The 21,275-nt window shown below is 26.4% G+C and overlaps 7 protein-coding genes across 7 annotated transcripts; 4 read left to right on the top strand and 3 right to left on the bottom strand.

The window, feature by feature from the left end:
* Nucleotides 1-275: 275 nt before the first annotated feature.
* Phum_PHUM256970 (uncharacterized protein) lies at nt 276-2,922 on the top strand (the record flags this gene model as incomplete). Its single annotated transcript, XM_002426452.1, has 8 exons — nt 276-284; nt 362-620; nt 690-874; nt 1,077-1,302; nt 1,499-2,017; nt 2,103-2,353; nt 2,498-2,581; nt 2,707-2,922. 8 exons carry the CDS (start codon nt 276-278, stop codon nt 2,920-2,922), a joined length of 1,749 nt encoding a protein of 582 aa, XP_002426497.1.
* Nucleotides 2,923-3,878: 956 nt separating this feature from the next.
* On the bottom strand, nt 3,879-5,657 carry Phum_PHUM256960 (uncharacterized protein; the record flags this gene model as incomplete). Its single annotated transcript, XM_002426451.1, has 2 exons — nt 3,879-4,378; nt 4,451-5,657. The coding sequence occupies 2 exons, from the start codon at nt 5,655-5,657 to the stop codon at nt 3,879-3,881; spliced, it is 1,707 nt and encodes a 568-aa protein (XP_002426496.1).
* A 246-nt stretch (nt 5,658-5,903) lies between these two features.
* Phum_PHUM256950 (uncharacterized protein) lies at nt 5,904-6,695 on the top strand (the record flags this gene model as incomplete). The annotated part of the gene is made up of 4 exons (XM_002426450.1): nt 5,904-6,021; nt 6,138-6,298; nt 6,397-6,567; nt 6,642-6,695. The coding sequence occupies 4 exons, from the start codon at nt 5,904-5,906 to the stop codon at nt 6,693-6,695; spliced, it is 504 nt and encodes a 167-aa protein (XP_002426495.1).
* Nucleotides 6,696-7,416: 721 nt separating this feature from the next.
* Nucleotides 7,417-12,995, top strand: Phum_PHUM256940 (alpha-N-acetylglucosaminidase, putative; the record flags this gene model as incomplete). Its single annotated transcript, XM_002426449.1, has 10 exons — nt 7,417-7,569; nt 7,639-7,892; nt 8,232-9,500; nt 9,575-9,756; nt 9,940-9,994; nt 10,151-10,206; nt 10,606-10,650; nt 10,884-12,530; nt 12,591-12,868; nt 12,897-12,995. 10 exons carry the CDS (start codon nt 7,417-7,419, stop codon nt 12,993-12,995), a joined length of 4,038 nt encoding a protein of 1,345 aa, XP_002426494.1.
* A 541-nt stretch (nt 12,996-13,536) lies between these two features.
* On the bottom strand, nt 13,537-15,088 carry Phum_PHUM256930 (uncharacterized protein; the record flags this gene model as incomplete). The annotated part of the gene is made up of 5 exons (XM_002426448.1): nt 13,537-13,556; nt 13,753-13,969; nt 14,058-14,278; nt 14,407-14,604; nt 14,839-15,088. 5 exons carry the CDS (start codon nt 15,086-15,088, stop codon nt 13,537-13,539), a joined length of 906 nt encoding a protein of 301 aa, XP_002426493.1.
* Nucleotides 15,089-15,702: 614 nt separating this feature from the next.
* Nucleotides 15,703-19,858, top strand: Phum_PHUM256920 (5'-3' exoribonuclease, putative; the record flags this gene model as incomplete). Its single annotated transcript, XM_002426447.1, has 12 exons — nt 15,703-16,281; nt 16,434-16,713; nt 17,038-17,180; nt 17,259-17,545; nt 17,629-17,785; nt 17,898-18,111; nt 18,177-18,412; nt 18,788-18,994; nt 19,122-19,321; nt 19,398-19,525; nt 19,607-19,779; nt 19,853-19,858. 12 exons carry the CDS (start codon nt 15,703-15,705, stop codon nt 19,856-19,858), a joined length of 2,610 nt encoding a protein of 869 aa, XP_002426492.1.
* A 540-nt stretch (nt 19,859-20,398) lies between these two features.
* Nucleotides 20,399-21,076, bottom strand: Phum_PHUM256910 (uncharacterized protein; the record flags this gene model as incomplete). Its single annotated transcript, XM_002426446.1, has 2 exons — nt 20,399-20,834; nt 20,907-21,076. 2 exons carry the CDS (start codon nt 21,074-21,076, stop codon nt 20,399-20,401), a joined length of 606 nt encoding a protein of 201 aa, XP_002426491.1.
* Between the last annotated feature and the right edge of the window lie 199 nt (nt 21,077-21,275).

The raw sequence follows: 21,275 nt of genomic DNA, 5'->3' as shown, positions 1-21,275 counted from the left end.
ATTTTTTTTTTTTTTTTTTTTTTTTTTTTCAAAAAAAAAACAACCCCTTGTAAAAAGTTTTAAAAAACTAGCAGTATCTGAAGTTTTAACTTGTTCCTATTGGGAGACATCATTTGAAAATGTATTAAATCAAAAAAATCATTATAAATCAAATTTGCATGCCTTTAATGTAAAAAAAGGTCTAGGGAACAAATTATTTTTAAATAATAATAACGCATGTTTGACAGGTTAAAATAAATTTTTTAATATTTTATTTATTGTAAATTTTTTAAGTAATGCACTATGTATATTTTAATTTTTGTTAATTTGAACAATAATTGTGTAAATTTCTTGTAACTAATTTCTTAATATTCTTTTAGAGGTTTCAACTTGCAATGATAAAAATGATTTGAATCATGATGACGAAAATGATGAAACGAAAAACATTAATGAAGCAAACTGTGACAAAAAACCAAATAGGCATATTAAAATATTTTTTAAGAACTCACAACAACAAATATTATCAGTTTACAAATGCATTTTGTTGAATAAGAAAAAGGAGCTTTTACTGAATGATAATCTTGTAGATATATTTAATAATCGTATAATAAATCCACAAAAATGGATGATAGTCATGCTAAGTAAGGATTTTGAAATTTGTAGTACAGAATTCATTTTTTTTTTGCTCATATCTACATTTTAAAAATTAGGTGGTGGACATTTTGCTGCAGCTATTTTTGACCACAATAATATTGTGTGTCACAAAACATTTCATTCATATACTGTTCGTTCAAAGCAAGGTAACATTCAGTCGATTAGAGATAATAAAAGTGGCCATCATCACAAAAGTGCAGGAGCAAGTTTAAGACGTTACAATGAACAGTCATTAGCTCAGGTAAAAATTATTTTTAAATTAAACAAAATTTTTTTTGATAATAATAATATTACAAATATGTGAATAATAACCTTATAATTTTCAAAGAAACTTAATTTTTCACATTTATTTAAAAAAAAAGAAAAATAGTTATTTATATTGGCTGCAAAATTTACTAATAATAAAAAATAATTTTAGCAAAAAAAGATATAATTGTTTTTAGCATGTACGGAAAATAATTATAGACTGGGCGGACATAATAAAAAAATGTAATTTAATATTCTTCAGAGCCGTAGGACCCAGTAATAGAAGTGTTTTGTTTGGAGGTAAAAATCCTCCAATTCTTAAAAGTGATGATCGTCTAAGAAATATTCCAATTCCAACTAAAAGGCCAACGTTTAATGAAACAAAAAGAGTCTATGATTTACTTTCAACCATTGAAATTTATGGTAAGTTTAATATAATGTTTTAAATTCAATTTAACATAATTTTGTGTTAATCATGTTACTCATTGTGTTAAACGTTTAAATTTTAAATAGTTTATAAAAACCCTTTTGCTTTGGAATATCACTTGTCTGAATTTCAAAATAAAAATTTTCCTGTGGTTAAAAAGTTAAAAATAAAATAATATTTTTTTTTCCTCAGCTTCCGATGATGAATTTAAAAACAGAATTAGTAAATTATTTTCTAAAAAAATTAATGATTCACCTAAACCGACAAAAAAACCTAGACTGTTTCATTCAAAAATCATGGCAGGAAATCAAATGGAAAAAAGTAAAAAAATCGATAATATCATTAATGAACCTGAAAGCGCAGAGACGACAGATGGTTCTCTTGAATTGAATGATGAAATAGATCTTTCATGGAGTGATTGTCAAATAAGTTTTGACCATCTTCGAGAATATGAAGATACTGTTCCACAAAATAAAAAAAAAAACTCAAAACAATCGAAATCATCATCAAAAGAAAAGAACCAAAAAACATCGACTCTAAACAAAAATTTGAACAAAATTGAAACGTTAGAAGAAAAATATGAAAATATAAAAAAAAAATTAATTAATTATTGCAATGAAAAAAATAAAAAGTGTTTTATTACAACTTTAAAAGACTTGAATAGATTATGTGAAAAAAATTCTGAGAAAAACAATTCCAGTCAAAAATCTGGTGATTATCACACTTAATTTGTTTTTTTTGTGTTTACTTTTTAATCGATGAATGAATTTATTTTATTTTATTTTTTTTTTTACAGATGAAAACGTTTCCAGACAGGAGTTTTTAAAATTATTAAATACAAGTGTAATTAAAAAAAGTGATGATACTCTTTTGCATTTGGCTGCTCAAAGATGTCTTCCTGAATTGGTTGTAGCTTTACTAGAAATAGGGGTTGATCCAAATGTAAAAAATGCTAGTTTTAAAGCACCATTTGATGTAGCAGGGGATGAGTTGACGAAAAATTCATTTAAAGGTTTTATTGGTCCTGTTAATAGTGAATCAAACGAGGTATAAAAATTTTTTTAAAATAATTAAATTGTGATTATGCTAGGAATTTGTTGTAATCATCGACGATATTAATTTTTTTTTTTTTTATTTGTGGGTTTTATTTGGGATTAGAATTTTTAATACAAAAAAAAAATAAATTTGTAGGTCGAGGATACAACTTCAAACGAAATTCAGATTGACGCAGATTCAAATAAAACCAGTCATGCAAAAGAACAAGAACAATTAAAGGTGAAAAAAAATAAAAGAAAACGGAAAGCCAAAGAAAAAAAAGTGAGATTTACTTTAAACCTTTGTGTTATTTCAGGAAAAAACAAATAAAAAATACTTATTAAATATTATTATTATTATTTCAGAAAGTGTTACCAGAAAAATGTTCTTTGTCTACATCCATAGAATTAACTAAAGACCCATCATCATCATCATCATCATCATCGCTTAAAAAATGCAATGAATGTGGTTTAGATTTAAGCAAAATGATACCCTTTGAATATTCATCTTACAAATTTTGTTCCATTTCTTGTTTAAAAAATCATAGAGCGAAAACAGGGAATTACGGTTTAAAATTATAAAAGTATAACAAATGAGTCTAAAATAATTAAATTTCAATTTAAATACAAAAGGAATCATTTTTTATGTTTATCAAATTCTTGGATTAGGTAAATTAATATTTTATTTTAAATTTTAAGTTTTTTTTGAAACTTTTTTTTTTTTTTTTGGTTTTTATTTTCCACATAAGATGAATTCAAATAAAGATCAAGAAATAATTAAATTTTACACAATTTTTTATAATAAGTATATATAATATAATAATAATAATAATTAATAATTGTTACAATCACATTTGAATTCCGGTAACTGGTGTACTGTTTTTTTTTTTTAGAATACACAAATACAATTAGAGAAAACTTTGCCAATTAATAAACGGAAAATTACCGTCAAAGGATTGTAAAAAATATGGAAAATTCATTGAAATATCCGTACCAGCGGAAAAAAAAAATAACAATATTCAACTAAATTAAAAAATTGATTAAAGATTGAGTGAGTAAAGAAATTAGAAGAATGCACTAAAACCTAAGATAAGTGTTTTACAATTTATATTTTTGTGTTGGATATTTAGTTTACCAAAAATATTTTTTATTATATATGTTGTAAATGAAGCTTTATTAAACTTTAAAAGTTTAAAGGGGGAAAAAACAATACTTTGATAATGCTTCAATTACAATTCATAGACAATCATCAGACTTATATTTCATTAAATTATCCCTAATTTTTTAAATAAAAAAAAATAATGCACTTGTGATTTTAGTAAACTATAAAAAAAAAATAACTACATCTGATGTTTTTGGATCGAGTTCCCTTTATAAATTATAAAAATAAAATTAAATATTTAATTTTTTCTGACCTTTAACTTTGAAATCGTTAGCTTTTAGTTATGTAAATTTGAGAAAACACCAGTAAACAATAACTTTTTTTTTTTTTTTTTTTTAGTAATAATAGAATAATTATTTTGGTTGTGAAATATAAATTACATCGCATCGAAATTAAATCTATGAGCTTCTTGTAGTCTTTCAAGTCTGTCAACTTTTTTTTCTTTCCAATGCAAAAAAAATATAATCATTATAATTAAAATACAAGTTCCAAATAAAGCAACCGAGCTTAATAGGATAATTTTACTGGGAGTGACAAATAACTGAACTTTCCACTTGGCAGGATTGTCAATTTGCACAGGTATGACGACCATTTGAGAATTTGGAATTACTTGAAAAAGATCTCTATGTTTAGAAGCAAAACCTATTGTTATATTATCAACAAAATTGGGAGTCCTACCCAAGGAAAACATTATGTAAGGCAAATTGAGGGAAAAATGGGCACTTTGGGGTAGCTGCGAACTCACCCCCGTCCTTTCGTATCCATCTTGATCAACTGTTTTATAAGATACTTTAGGTCCAGGAAGATTGGTTCCAAATGTATTTTTGTTAGTTTTAAACCGTCCTATTTCTTTAGAATAGTTTTGATTAGACAAACCTGTCAAAACCATAACTTTAAAAAAATTACCATCATAATTGAGTTTATTTTTGTATGCCGAAACAAAGTAACTTTCGTTTTTGTGCTTTCTTATTAACAAAATGTCTAAAATTCCATCTTGAAAAATATCATAAAATACACCAGCCGCAGTATCGTTCAAATTATTTCCAAAGCCATTCCAATTAATTTGAAAAGATCGAGAAAAATTGTTGCATCCGGTTGAACAAGGTACATTTTCCAAAAGAAATGTTCGATTTAAATTTCCCGTTGTGAGAATGGCCAATAAATCTGGATAACCATCCATATTATAATCTCCTCCTCGAAGGATAACGGATTTAGAAAATGGAAGACCGTTTTCCATAAAATGCCAAATGTTGTTTTCATTTTTAAAATTGACATTCAATTCTTTCCAATTATCATGAGCGTAAACTAAAATTCTAGGATTTACTTTATCTATCACAGGAACAACAAGATCCAATTTTCCTTTAAGCTCTAAATCCAGGAAAACCGATTGTCCAAGTTTATATCTTACATCTTGCGGTGGTTTAATTAGCCTATTGAAAAAAAAATATGGACTTTCAAGTAGACCATACCACTCTTCAAAAACATAACTTTCTTGGTTTTGTGCAGTTAAAAATAAATCTGGAATATTATCATTATTTAAATCTAAAAATGCATTTGAATGAGGGTCTCGAATTTTATAAGAATTTTTCCCCTCAGATCTCAAATTTTGAAATACAGGTTGAGAATTTTTATTAAAAACCCAAATCCCTCTACGACCATATTCATCTACTCCAAATAAATCTATAATAAAATCCCTATTGCAATCAATAGCCAAAGGCTCTCCCTTTAATGTTAAAAAGGGTTTACTTTCATTGAAAGAACAATTTAGACTAGTGCCACTTCCCCAAAGCAAATGAACATTGAGGTTTTTTTCATTTTTAATATTTTTGGTTGTAACGAGTACATCCATGAGAGCGTCGCCATTGAAATCTCCCGGTACGACATTGGTTATTGAAGAATTGTTAAAAGTACATTTTAAATCGGCGGCTTTGAGTAATGGAGTCCCTTCATTTGACCCCAAAAGAATTTCAATTGTTTTACTTTTATTGCGTAAAACAAATAAATCAGTTATTTCATCACTATTGAAATCCCCAAAAGCTGCTGGAAGGATTTCGGTATCTTTTTCAAATACTTGAAACGTTATATCTGTCGTCGCGAGTACGTTTAATAATAAATTGATGTTGGCAAAAACAAAAAGCGAAGCAATCCAAAGCATCCTTGATTAAATTTCATTTGTTTATTTTTTCTGAAAAAAAAAAAAAAAAAAAAAAGTTTTATAATTTTTATTTTGATTACGGATGTAAAAATTTGATCAATCAAATTTATTATGAAATATTATTTTATCGTAACAAAAAAAAATTTTTAAATTTTAATAAGTACTAAAATATTAAATAAAATAATAATAATAATTAATTTGTCATCACATTTTTAATAATAATTGTAAAAAAATTTACTATACAAAATGGATGATTTAAATTTAAATGAAGGTGCATATAATAGAATTCAAAATGTTTTGGATGCTTCAAAAACAGAGAATATTAATTATCCAGAAAGCTGTTTTAAATCGATTTATAGCCCAGGTAATAAAATGCATTTCATATAGATTTATTAGTGTTTGTTTTGTTACTATCATATCTTTATGAAGTAAAAATAATTTGAACGATCCTTAATGCAAAAAAAAAATTTTTGTTTACAGCAACATTAATTAACAATTGGCAAGAATTCAGAAATGATAATGAAGTACCTGTCACGACTACAGAGCCAATGATTTCAGAACATATGGACCAATTTAGATGTCAATGTGAGAGCAAAGTTCCTGATAGAGGAGAATATTATAATAAAATTTTTGAAGGATATGTAAGATATACAAAACTGAATTTGTAAATAATACTGATTTTTACACAATAAAATTAAATGGGTATTAAGAACTTTAAAAAACATTTTTTTTTTTTCAGGGTCTTGGACAAGAGTTACTAATTGATCATATGGGATTTTCTTATTATGGGAATTACACAACCACTTATGACTTGTGCTTCAATCATTTACCCAAAGGGATTTGTGGACCTTATCCTAGATTTTATCACAAGGGAAAGTATAAACCATCGACAGATTTAACTTTGATATATGTAAGTTTTGACTTAATTTTTTTAATTTAAAACCTACAGCTTGATTTACTCATTGTGTAAAACAATTTTTACAGGGAAACCTTACAAATTGGGGTTTAAGAGAAAGACTTCAAAATATTGATGACTGATAATAGAGCTGAATATGTACATTATGATATATTAGAAATTAAAAAATTGAATAATTTTTCTGGATTCAAGAAAACCAAAATCGTTTCTAAAAAACAATTATCATAATTTACCTGATGTAAATACACCTAACTATAAAACTGTTTTAATATACTTATTATCTATTTTTTTCAGTGCAAAAGTTTTATTCATTAATGTAATTAAAATTAAATATTACATAAGTAAATTAAAAGGAATAATGACATACAAATACGTTAACAAGATTGTTAAAATATATAATTCTATTTTATGATAGAATTACAAAACCTTTACTGTATTATAAAATCTTAAAATATTTTTTTATCCAGAATAATTTAGTAGAACATAATTTAAAAGTTAATTTTTTTTTTTTTTACAGTATATAATAATTTTCGATATGATGTGCTAATTCTAGTAAATTTTCGTAAAAGAAACTAAATCTTGTCAAAAAATGTCTCACCATTACATTATACACCATTGCCAAAGAAATCACTGTGATACGACATATTTTAATTTTTTTAAACGTTGCTCCTGACACGTTAATTCAATGTTTTTGTCACGGTTTGTTATTATAATAGTCAAAATTAATATAACTTAACGGAAATGTAAAAATTTATTCAATACTTTTATTTAGGAAATAGATTTTTTTTTAAAATCTACTCATTGATTAAATAGTATTATATACTATTACAATTAACTGATAAAATGGAAATTAGTTCTGTTTTTTCGCCTCTTTGGCAAGAATTAATAGAATTGGATAACGTAACGATAAATTCTCATATTAGTAAAACTTTTTGCATATCGTGGTCAGAGAATAATAAAATATCTGTTATTGCCGACGGTGGTGTATTCATATTTGTAAGTTATAAACAGTTTTCTAAAAACAGTTTTTTGATTAAATTATTTTAATAGTATTATGTTTAACAGGAATTATGGCCAACTTCTTTGACTGAAAACCAAACTGTGTCATTACGAAAATTTTTCATATCAGTATCAGACATGACGCCTCTGCAAAGCAAAAGTTTTGATACAAGTAATTGGTTATCGAATCAGAAAAAAAAAGGTACTTATGAAATACCTATTGATTCAACATTATTCTTTAGTACTGATAAGTGCAGCTCTAATATCAATAGTTCACAAATTATTCAAATTGAATTTAGCCCATTAATTAACAATCAAAGGTAATTTCTACCTTATAAACTTATTGTTTTTTTTTTCAATTTCTTAATTTTTCAAATATATTTATTATTATTGATAATATGGAAAATTAAAAATATTGAAATATTAATAAATTTGGTAATTTTTACTAAGTAATCATAATACTTTAAAGTTTTCACTTGTAGAACATAAAATTTATAACATTAAAAACGTAATAGTCATAATAAAATAAATAGTACAATAATTGCATATGATCAAATTACTATCATTTACAAAAATTGTGCTTATTTAGTAATGAAAATTATTCTCAATAAACAAAATGTTATTCAAATGATTGATTTTTCTAAATTTTATATTTTCAGTTATTTATCCTGCTTAACCAATAATGGTTTACTAGAAATATTCACAAAAGAATACAGTAAGTGGATTTCAATTATAAGCATTACTGAACTGTGGAATTCATATTGCAATGATGTATTTAATGTCCAAGATTTGGATATTGATGACTTGAATACAAAAATGTTAGATTTGAAAATTTCTGGCATGAAATGGTTTTTAGATTTCCAACCATATTTTATTACATTTCATAAAAATGGAATTATTTGTTTTTGGAAAATTTCTAAAATTAATAAAAATTTAAAAATTGAAGTAGATAACTGGATTAGTACTGATATAAAATTGTGCACTTTTAATGTGAACACTTTTCCAAACTCGAAATGTGCTATTTTATTGGTTGGATCTCTATCTGGAGTTGTTAAAATTTTGTTGATTTCTTTAAATTCATTAGAAATACTTTTTAATCTTACATTATGGGATAAAGAAGACTTGATTGCACCAAGTAAAATTACAGCCTCTTTCTTTAAAGGAAAAATTCTTGTGTATGTGATCAAACGACACATTTTGTTAATGTATGTATTGGCTGTTAATTCTAGTAATGAAATTGAAATAAATAAAACTAAGTGGATAAAATTTTCATGTATTATCAGTAGTATCGTAGAAAATGAAAATAATGTAATTTTAAATTTACAAAATCACCAAATGTATTCTTTATATTTAAAAGACTTGGATCTAAATTACAATATTACTGAAATTAATGTTCGAATTAAGCAAAAATATAAAAGCTCATATAATAATTACGGATTAGCCACATCCAAAAATAAAGCTATTTGGGTTACTGTATCATCTCCCAAGATGATTTATGAATCAGTGAAGGATACTACTCATTTAAATTTTTGGACAACTAATATTAAACAATATAAATCTTTATGTAATTCTACAAGTTGTGGTTTAATTAATGAAATATTAAATTTTGAAATGGATACCAAATTAATTGATATATCTGATTTTCTTGAATTAAAAAGATTAGAACTTCTAGAGGATTATTCAAAATTTAAGGATTCATTTGATCACTGTGATTTGTCTCTATCACAATTAAAATTAGATTTATGGGAAGCAAAATTAAAGCGTTCTTGTCAAACCTCTGGATTGGATGAATCTATTTTTAAACTAGAATTTTTAATTATAAAAAAACATGCAGAAGAAATGGTAAAAAAATATAGCAATCAAGAAGTTATGACCGATTTAGAAAAAAAAAGTTTTACAATATGTCAAAAAGTAGCCGAATCAATAAAGTAAGTCAATCAGTCGAAAATAAGATTCAATAAAAAAATTTTAAATTTAACAATTTATTTCTTTTTGTTTTTAGCTTAAACTTTATTGCCGAACCTTGTGTAATTTGTGGTAGTCAGACTTTGTTTGAGAATCCTAAAATGTCATCTTGTTCGAATTCACATACATTTCCTAGATGTTGCATTAGTTTGCTGCCTTGTAATGAAATATTTTACCTAAATTGCCAGTATTGTGACTCTGTTGCATTGGCCTCTTTTGGTAAGTTTTAAAATTTTTCATATAATACATAGTCTATTGACACTACTATATATATATTTTTCATTGATTAGCCAAAGAGTAAATTATACATTATGAAAAAACATTTTTCTTTTTATTCGATCCTTTTGGATAACTGCATACTTATTAATACAAATCATAATAAATTGAATTTTGTTTTTTTAGTTTCAGATTCAAATAAATATTGCACTTTTTGTGATGGATTCCTAACCAGTGGTAAGTTATTCTAATAATTATATTTAAAATTGACCACTATGAACATTTTAATTTTTTAATTTTCACCTCTTTTTTTGACAAATTTTAATAAAATCACGTGATAATGTCTAGAATTTATTTTCCAGAATTTAAAAAAGAATTTTGTTTTTTTTTTTCTCAGAAAACTTATCGAATTTGAAGGCTCATTCAGCGTAATTTTAGACGTTCTTCCACCCAGTAAGTCTATATAAAATTTTTACATTTCATTTAAAAAATTCTCAACGAAAATCATATTTAATTTTCGTATTATTTTTATCTTTACATTTTGTACCGACTCTTAATGGTGGTAAAATAATTTTTTATGAAACAGTTTTTACATTATTAATATTCCGGTTTTTTTGTATGGTTTGACATAAATGGTGATAAAAAAATATTTTCGAATTGAAATCGTCATTTTATAATTTTGTTTCTATTCTATGTTCGTTGTTATATATCTGACCATACTTTTTTTTTTTTAAAAAATAACGAAGCCAGAGAGTAAAACAAGATAATCTTAGGGGTAGAAGAAAAATGCTATAGAAACGTAACTGGTAGATTTTGAGTATAATTTTGTTATAATAATAAGTATAATTTAAGATATGGTTCATTTTATAAAATTTAATCTTTCAAAATTGTCAAGGCGTTTATGAAACCCATAATCCAGAATTATCAATCTTATTATCGTGGCGTTAGAAGGATTTTTGGAACGCATACCATTTCTGATTTTATAAAAAAAAAAAAACTCAAATTGATAAAGTTTTAATATTTTTTTAGTGTTTTAAATGCAATGAATAAATATTTATTATTTTTTGTAACATTTATTATTTTAAATAAATGTAAGGGAGATATTAAAAGCTCTAGTCTTCAGATAAAAGCCGCAGAAGATGTATTAACTAGAATATTAGGATATAAAAAATCTAGTTTATTTAATTTATACATTGATAATACTACAAAAAATGATGGATTTACAGTTATAAAAACGCCTGATGATACTAAGGTGTCTGTCAGTGGACCGAATGCTATTTCTTTAGTTTGGGGTGTAGGTTTTTATTTAAAGAATTTCTGTAATGTCCATATTTCATGGGATGGCGATCAGTTAAGAATTCCTGTTACTTTACCTGTAGTTAACATATCCGTAAACTCTGTCGAAAAGTTTAGATATTATCAAAATGTGTGTACATCTAGTTATAGCTTTGTTTGGTGGGACTGGAACAGGTGGGAAAGAGAAATTGATTGGATGGCTATCAATGGCATAAATTTGGCATTGGCTTTTACAGGGCAAGAAGCTATTTGGAAAAGAACATATGATGCCCTTGGTTTATCCTATGATGACTTTACTGGTCCTGCATTCTTGGCTTGGAATAGAATGGGAAATGTAAGAAATTTCAGTTACGGATTAACAAATAATTGGTTGCAACAACAATTATTGTTGCAACACAAAATACTTAATAGATTAAGAGAACTAGGTATCACACCTGTACTACCTAGTTTTTGTGGTATTGTTCCTAGATCATTTAAAGATTCTTATCCATTTGCTAAATTATTAGAAATGCCTAAATGGAATAAATTTAGCAGAGACTATTGTTGTCCGTATTTGTTGGATTCAAATGATCCTTTATTTTCAGTAGTTAGTAGAGTCTTTTTAAAGGAGTATATAAATGAATTTGGCACTAATCACATTTACAATTGTGATGTATTTAATGAGAATAAACCTGCATCAGAAAGCCTTGATTATTTATCAACAATTTCATCGACAATTTATAAAGCAATGAGCTCAGTAGACCCAAGAGCTACTTGGCTTGTCCAAGGATGGATGTTCATAGATCCATTTTGGGCATCTTTAAAGCGAGTAAAAGCTTTTATAAATGCAGTTCCAAAGGGTAGAATGTTAATTTTAGATTTACAATCAGATTTGACTCCCCAGTACAAAAGATTACAAAGTTATTTTGGACAGCCATTTATTTGGTGCACGCTTCATAATTTTGGTGGACAATTGGGCATGTATGGACACTTGAACAGAGTAAATTTAGGCGTTTTTAAGGGTAGAAAATTTAAAAATTCAACTATGGTTGGAATAGGTATAGCACCGGAAGGTATAGATCAAAATTACATCATGTACGATTTTACATTGGATTTAGCGTTAAGAACAAAGCCTGTAGATCTTGATGATTGGATTACAAAATATGCACTTCGACGATACGGCTTAATTGAGAAAAATATTTTAGACGCATGGTTGATTTTGAAAAACACTCTTTACAATTATAATCCAGATTCGAATTTCCGATTAACTTCGTCCAATGTTAAAATGTACACTTTGGTGAAGGGAGAACACATTGCTAAAAATATACTGACTAAATTTCCATCCCTTCGCATGAATGAATTTACATGGTACAATAGAAGTATAATATTGGATATATTTGAAAAATTTCAAATAGCATCTTCAAACAGCATACTGTCCACATCATCATTGTTTCAACATGATCTAATTGATGTAACAAGACAAACCATACAAATAGCTATCGGTGAATTATATTTTAAAATAATAAAACAATTTGTGACATACGATAAAAAAAATTTTCAAGAGAATTCAAACATGTTTCTAGAACTCCTCAACGAATTAGACATGATATTAAATACGGGGAAAAAATTTCTCTTGGGTAATTGGCTGGAAAGTGCAAAAAATATGGCTACGAATAAATTAGAAAAGGATAATTATGAATTTAATGCAAGGAATCAAATCACTTTGTGGGGTTCTAATGGAGAAATAAGAGACTATGCCGCCAAACAATGGGCAGGAATGATACATGATTTTTATAAACCAAGATGGAAGTTATTTTTTCAAGCTCTAAATGAATCGATCGTTAATAAAATACCTTTGAATTATTCAGCTGTTAAAGAAAAAATTTTTCTTTATGTTGAAAAACCGTTTGGTAACGATCGGAAAATCTATTCTACAAATCCTCAAGGAAACGCTATTGACGTTATAATTAAATTCAATGAAAAATGGAAGGATAAACTTTATAAAATATTTAATAAATAAAATTGTACTCGAAAAATTTAGAATTCTGTTTTAAAAAAAAAAAAAAAAAAAACTTAAATGATGGAGTATCTTCCATAGGCGATTCATCATGACTGAAAGAATAATAATAATGATTACAGCATCCGGTAAGTGATATATACATAATAATAATAATTAATAAATATTTGATTTATACAATATTCAGTTAATGTCTTCATTAATTTATTGGTGTTAATTCTAAAATAATTTATAAGAATTTAAATTTTAAAAGAACCAGAAACTTAATCCTTACAACAACAACAAAAAAAGGCAAATGTGAGAGTGACTATAAATAATTTAATATATTTCATCTTCTTTTTTTTTTTTTTTTTTTTAACTTTTGTTACAAAAAATTGCATTAATTATTTATTTATTTTGTACAATCAAAATTTTACTTAAATTTTGAAAATATATATACATATATATATATATATTTTTATTTATTTATTAGTTCGGAATAGTATTTTCTTCTACATCATCCTTTTTCTCACTTGGATTAATTTCTATTGTTTCATCTTTCTTTTCGTTTTCTTTTTTTTCGCTTTCTTTTTTCTCGTTTTCTTTCTTTTCGCCATCTTTTTTCTCGTTTTCTTTTTTCTCGCCGTCTTTCTTTTCGTTTTCTTTTTTTTCCCCGTCTTTTTTTTCGCTTTCTTTCTTTTTTTCCGGTTCTTTTTTATCCTTAAAACTTTTTGTTCTTTCTCCCGCTAATATTTCCGGACACGGTCTTAAATCGTGTCTTTCTAAATAAATAAAAGGATGACTTTCGACAAATTTCACATCTTTTTCAAGTTGATCCATTTCTTTTTCCAACCACATTTTCCTTCTCATTTTTGGTAATGTGTCACTCATCACGGGTAATTTTAAAAATTGCTTTGTAAGCTCATTCCAATTTTCTTTTAGTCCCTGTTAAAAAATAAATAATAATGATAATATTTTAATTTTGTTGACGATTCTATTTCGCGAAAAAAATTTAACGATAAATTATATTTACATCGAGTAGTTTTTGCCTTGTTTCCTCAGCGATCATGTATACGTTTTCACCCATTCCCATTGTGTTAATACCCATTCTTCTTCTGTATTCATAAACAGCATCTGCTTCTTTTTTTTTTCTCATTTCCTCAGCTTCCCATTGTTTTCTTCTCTTACAAAGGTATTTTGGTATTTTACCGTAATTTTCGCTTTCTCTAATTTTAATCATTTGTATTAAATGAGCTAAATAAAAAAAAATTATTTACGATTTCCTCTTCTCTTAATGACTAATTACAAATATCAATTTACATTTAGATAAATAACTTATAACAAATACGTTAAAAAACCTTATTTTTTATATATATGTATACCTAAATCCTTAACTGTTCCTCTAGGAGTATCCACTATTCTAGGTCTAGGTATTTTAGGTTCGATTTTAGTTATCATTTCAATATTTGCTTTAACATAATTTTTCGGTGTTTTTTTCGTACTTTCTAAATTATTAGTTTTATTGAATTTTGGTAATGGTACATTTTTGCAATTTTCAACGCATTTATATTTTTGCCGTTCTAAAAATCAAATATAATAATAACTATTTTTTAAATAAAAAAAAAAAAAAAAAAATTAAATTTTCGTATATAAAAAATAAATTTATGATAAATTATTTTGAGTATCTAATTCCTGATAAAATTATAAGTTTAATAAAATGAATGTAAACATAAATTATTTGAATTATAGAATTTTAATAAGATATTTTTAAATTAAAACATTAATTTTATTTTTTTAACATGCAATTAACTTACCCACAAATTTGACTGCTGGCATTTCAATCCTAGGCTTCCTTTTTTTTAAATAATTCCAAAATTGCGGGGCTTCGTAACGTGCTAAACCAAAAGTTTGATGGCCGTTGTACTTTAATTTTGTTATTTCTTGATTTTGTAAAAATTTACTTTTTTTAGATTTGTATCTTGGAGATTTAATTGTAGGTGACATAGGTTTGGGAATAATATTATGTATGTCTTCATTATGATATTTTACTCCAATAGTTGACATTTTATGATTTAACAAAATCTAAGTGGTTTCATCGAATTATACTACAAGACTACTCGTACTTAAACAAAATTTCATTTAGTTATCTCCATAGTAACATTAAACATTATATAAGAGGCAAATTACAGAATACATATACATATATTCATAATGTCTTTAATTAAAACTTTTTTTAAATGAAAATAACTAGTTGTTGTTAATGTTTACCCGTTAGTTGCAATGTTTTAATAGCATTACTTTACATAAAATACAAAAATTTTGTTAGCCATTAAAAAAAAATTAGCATAAATCACATTACAACTAAATTAATAATTTACTTTAAAAAAATTTTTTAATTTAAATCTTAAAGCCTAAATTTAGGAAATGTCTTAAAAGTTAACGTCAGTTTGTTTTTATAGAATGTAAATGCTTTGATTAATAAAAAGTTTTTAAAACCGTTTGTATACGACAAATTATTTTTATTTTAGTTTTACAGTTTTCATATTAACAATACAGAAATAAATTTGCGCTTTTGTAAATAATTTTCCATACAACAAAACGTGTCATTAGAAATTCAAAATGTCCGTGTGTTGAGGCAATTTACTCTACAATCCCAATTTTTACTTAATGTTCACAGTATGGGTGTGCCAGCATTTTTCAGGTGGTTAAGCAAAAAGTATCCCTCAGTCATAGTGTATTGTGTTGAAGAAAAACCTAAAGTAATCGATGGAGTTAAAATATCAGTTGATTCTCTACAACCAAATCCTAATGGAGTTGAATTTGATAATTTGTATCTTGATATGAATGGAATAATTCATCCTTGTACTCATCCGGAAGATAAACCTGCTCCTAAAAATGAAGATGAAATGATGATTGAAATTTTTGATTGCATTGACCGATTATTTTCTATTGTTCGTCCTCGCAAACTTTTATACCTAGCTATAGATGGTGTTGCTCCTCGAGCGAAAATGAATCAACAAAGATCTAGAAGATTTAGAGCTTCGAAAGAAAGTGCAGAAAAAATTGAAGAAATTACTAGATTAAGAGAAGAGTTATTAAACAAAGGTGCTTATTTGCCACCTGAAAAGCCACAAGAGTCTCATTTTGATAGTAATTGTATAACTCCTGGTACACCCTTTATGAATCGGTTATCAGCTTGTTTAGATTACTATATTCATGACAAATTAAATAATGATGCAGCTTGGAAAGGAATTAAGGTATTAATAAGCAAAAAAAAATCTAACTAACAAACTTAAAAAAAAAAAAAATTTTTTTGAGAACCTTTTATGTCTTAATTTGCCTTTAAATAAGTTTATTACTGTAAATTTTCTTGTGTATTTAACTAATAATTTTTTTTTTTACGACACAGGTAATTTTGTCAGATGCTAGTGTTCCAGGAGAAGGTGAACACAAAATAATGGATTTTATTCGTAAACAAAGAGCACAACCTGATCATGATCCAAATACTCAGCATGTTTTATGTGGAGCTGATGCAGATCTTATAATGTTGGGTTTGGCTACACATGAACCAAATTTCACAATCATTAGAGAAGAATTCAGACCTAATAAACCTAAGCCTTGTGAAATTTGTTCACAACTGGGTCACGATATGAAAGACTGCATAGGGTGCCCTAAACCACTAGATGGAGGTATCTATGCATTTTTATTATTTTAAGAAAACTTTTATTTTAAATTTAAAGATATCATATTACTATGTAAAAATTCATTTTTAACATCCTTGAAAATTATTTGCTGAAAGATCATCAAAAGTGTGTACTTTAAAGTTTTAAAATTGTTATTAAAGATAGGAAAATTTAAAATTTTTCATAATTTTAAATAGAATTTGACTTATAAAATTATTATTTATACATAAATATTAATTTTATCAATATGAAATTGATTAAAAATGTTTGATTGCTCAAATTTAATACTTATTATGAAAAGATTTTAAAATTTTTTAAATTTTGTTTCAGAAATGATTGAAACTACTACATTTGGAGAGGAAGTTCCCTTTATATTTGTCAGATTGAGTGTATTAAGGGAATATTTAGAAAAAGAACTTACCATGCCTGGCTTACCCTTCAAATATGATTTTGAAAGAGTGATCGATGATTGGGTAAAGAATTCAAGTGTTTTTAATTTTAAAAAAAATTTATTTAAAAGCAGTATAACATATATTAGTTTGCAATTTTAGGTTTTCATGTGTTTTTTTGTTGGGAATGATTTTTTACCCCATTTACCTTCTTTGGAAATTCGGGAAGGAGCCATCGACAGACTTGTCAACCTTTATAAAAATTGTGTTTATAAGACAGGCGGGTTTGTCACAGATTCTGGTGATGTTAATTTAAATAGAGTTCAACTTATTTTAAATGAATTAGGCAAAGTAGAGGATGAAATTTTTAAACATCGTCAACAAACAGAATTGATGTATAAGCGAAGAAATGCTGCAAAGAAAAGAATTGCTTTGCAGTATAAAAATGAGTGAGTAAATACTTATTGTAATGAGTAAAATTAATTTTAAATTGCTAACTAAATTATTTGTGATTTTTTAATTAAACTTTCAGGATACCTGCATCTTTGCCAGTTGGTCAGTTTGCTCCTACTCCTCTGGGTCAGAATTTTCAGCCACCTGCAATTGTAAGTCCAAGGCAAACAGCCAGAGACATGAGAATCCAAGCTAGCCACTCAAATTCTCATATTGAAGCACTTCTTAAAGATGAGGTAGTACTTGAAAAAACTTATTCAAATATCACATTGGAAAAATTTTTATGAATTATTCTTATTAATTTTATGATGTAAAATCAAACATTATTTTAATTTTTTTTAATTAAAGTCCTCTGAACGAAGGGGAAACAAAAGGCCTTTAAAAGAAGATTCCATGGAGGAGGAAGAAACATACGATGAAGTCCGTTTATGGGAAGACGGATTCAAGGACAGGTACTACGAATCAAAGTTCGATGTAAAAAGTGATAACATTGATTTTCGGATTCGGGTAGCTCACGAATACGTCCGGGGATTATGTTGGGTTTTACGTTATTATTATCAAGGTAAAATGATGTGAATCCCTCTTGAAAATTATTTATTTTAAATTTTTAACCGAATGTTATTTTAGGTTGTGCAAGTTGGAAATGGTTCTTTCCATATCACTACGCTCCATTTGCATCTGATTTCATCAATATAGGAAATTTATCGACTCAATTTGAAAAAGGTACTCAACCTTTCAAACCATTAGAACAATTAATGGGCGTTTTCCCACCGGCTTCAAGTTCGCACGTTCCCAAATCGTGGGCTGTCTTGATGCACGATCCACTTTCTTCAATTATAGATTTTTATCCTCTGGATTTTAAGGTTAATGAATTATAATTTTATTGCAATTTATTTTTTTTTTATTAGTTTCTTTGGGTTTTAAATTTGACGAGTGAATTATGTTCGATAATAGGTTAAAATTTCCCGTATAAATTCAACAAATGTATTTTATTATTATTATCATTTATAATTTCAAATAATTTTCGTATAGTTTATAAACCTAAGTTAATGTGTTTAATTAAGTAATAATTATTCATCGTAAAGAACAATGCTTAAAAAATGAGGGACATGTTTTTTTATTAACTTTCTTGTAAAAATTCACATTTTATAGTTAAAAATACTAATATTACGAACCTTGTTTTTTTCCGTCAAATTTAATAACTAATTATGAAAATAATTTAAATAGAATTTTTTCAGATTGATTTGAACGGGAAAAAATTTGCTTGGCAAGGAGTGGCATTACTACCGTTTGTTGATGAAAAGAGACTTTTTAGGGCTTTGGCGCCATTATACGATTTACTTACTCCCGCCGAAAAGATACGAAATACTCAGGGAGATGATAAAATCTACCTGGGAATTAATAATAAAGGATATAGCTTTTTAAAAAATCTATACGAATCTCAGGTATATATGTTTAATTATTCAAGTAAACATTTTTAAAATTTATTTATTTAAATAAAATCTTTACTTGGTTTCAATTAAAAAAATTAATATATGTATGTTTATATTAAACAAATTGTTTGCTTTTTAGGAATCAACTCCAAATGAGGCAATTGAAATTTGTTTTGATGGAATGAGAGGAAACGTTTTACATTCAAAAGATTTTATAGGACATCTTGAAACCTTACTGAGTCCATTACGCGATTTGCCTTCCATTCACGAAAATGTCGTTATCAGCGCTCATTATAGAAACCCAAATTATTCTTCCGATTTTATATTCAAAGCCAAGAGGTAAAGTAATTATTTTTATTAGTCTTAAAATATTACACGAGATTTTTTCCTCCAATTATTATTCATTAAACTTAAGGTTGAAAGGAGTAGTTGAACCGCAACGTGTTCTCAAACCTGGTGACCTTAGCTTTGAACAAAACAGACAATGGAGACCTCAAATAGGAATGGTACCTTCAACTAAAAAGGCTTTCGTAACTGACGCGGGTAAAATTAAATGAAAATTTTTTAATTTATGTTTTTTTTTTGCAATTTTTTTAAAAATAATTTTTTTTTTTTTACCTTAAGGTCATCGTATGCTGAACCATTACAATTACGAGAGTCGAAATAGTGGAGGATATTCTTCAAACAGAGGAGGCAGAGTTATGTCTTCATATAATCCACATTCTTCATATAACTTTCAAACACCGCAATCACACGTTCAGGCATACGGTTATTCAACTGTTGGATCTCCTAGGCAAGTATTCATTTACACATATTTATAATTTTTCATATTAATATTACCAATATCCAATTTTTTTTTTTTTTTTTCAGAGTTAATTATGAATATCAAAACGATTATCGCAATAATTCGTACAACAACAGAAATCAGAATTATTTTTATCAGAATAACTCCAATAACAGATATGATTATTATAACCGAGAAAGAAGAGATGAACAATATAGAAAAAATCACCATAAAATGTTCAGAGGAAAAAGAAATGGTGGAGGAGGAGGAGGAGGAGGTAATTTTGACCGTTGATTTCATTTTTAATGACAAATAAAAGTGATGAAACTTCAATTGACAGTATAAATAATAAATTGTTTAATTCAAGACCATTTTTTTTTTTTTAATACTAGACTTTAATTTGACACATTATGGTATCATAATTTGCTTATATTTATTCAAAATATCAATGCATTTCGCTAATTATAGGCATTCCTTTTAAACAGGGGGGAAAGAAAACAATATTTTACGGTTTTGTATGTTAAATAAAACATTCACTTTTTTTAAAAAAAAATTTATTAAATTTGATCTCACACAATCACTGATTTAATGTATAAATACTTATTATGTAAACATTTGAAAAAAGAATTATTTTACTCTTTCCAAAAATTTGGATTTTGGAGTAATCTTCTTTCAAAATTTGAATACCAATTAGAAAGTACTGAAAATGGAATATAACTTTCAGTAACATTAGGCACCATTTGGGCTTGATTAATTATGAAGCTTGATGCATAATTCATAAAATTTTGAAGCATTTTTTGAGAGAATTCAACAAATGAAGAAGCATTAATATTTTCTGCAGGTGTGTTGATACATTGTTGTTGAATATTGGCCATATTTTCAACGGCTATTCCTACCTGAGCAGTTAAACGAATTTCTCCTTGACCGAACATAAAAGTACTTCCATCTGCATTCAATGCATATTTAGTTGTATTTTTTAAATTTGAAATCCTAAATATGGCACTGGGTTTTTCATTTGAAATAAATCCCAACAGATGCCAACAAGGCGGACTATTTGGATCTGGAAAACTAAAATATGAAAAAAAGCATGTTAAGACCAAGAAAAAATTTTTCTAGAATAAAAATTTAAAAAAAGGTTACCTAAAGTAAACAAGACCTCCACACCCTTCTGGGAAAGGCATTGTTCCAGTAAGAAAAACGACGATGTGATTCACGTTATCTGCATTAGGAACATTTATTAAGAATTGTTTTTTTCCCACTAATTGAAAGTCTGTTTGAACTAATTGACCAGATAATATTAAGCCAAACATTGGTATTGCCTGTTTAAAAAAAAAAAAATTTCTTAATTAAATCTATTTATTCAAATTATTATTCACCATTATAATCATTATATGGTTTCAATAAAATCTAAAGTAAAATGCATCATTTTAAAAAAAAATAAAATTTACAGCGAGAATGCTTTAGGGAAAAAAATACTTTAAATAATGTAATAAGTAATGCAATGATATT

Source organism: Pediculus humanus, genomic scaffold (assembly GCF_000006295.1).
Source record: "Pediculus humanus corporis 1103172107631 genomic scaffold, whole genome shotgun sequence".
Taxonomy (NCBI): domain Eukaryota; kingdom Metazoa; phylum Arthropoda; class Insecta; order Psocodea; family Pediculidae; genus Pediculus; species Pediculus humanus.
This window is presented reverse-complemented; position numbering and strand designations above follow the sequence as displayed.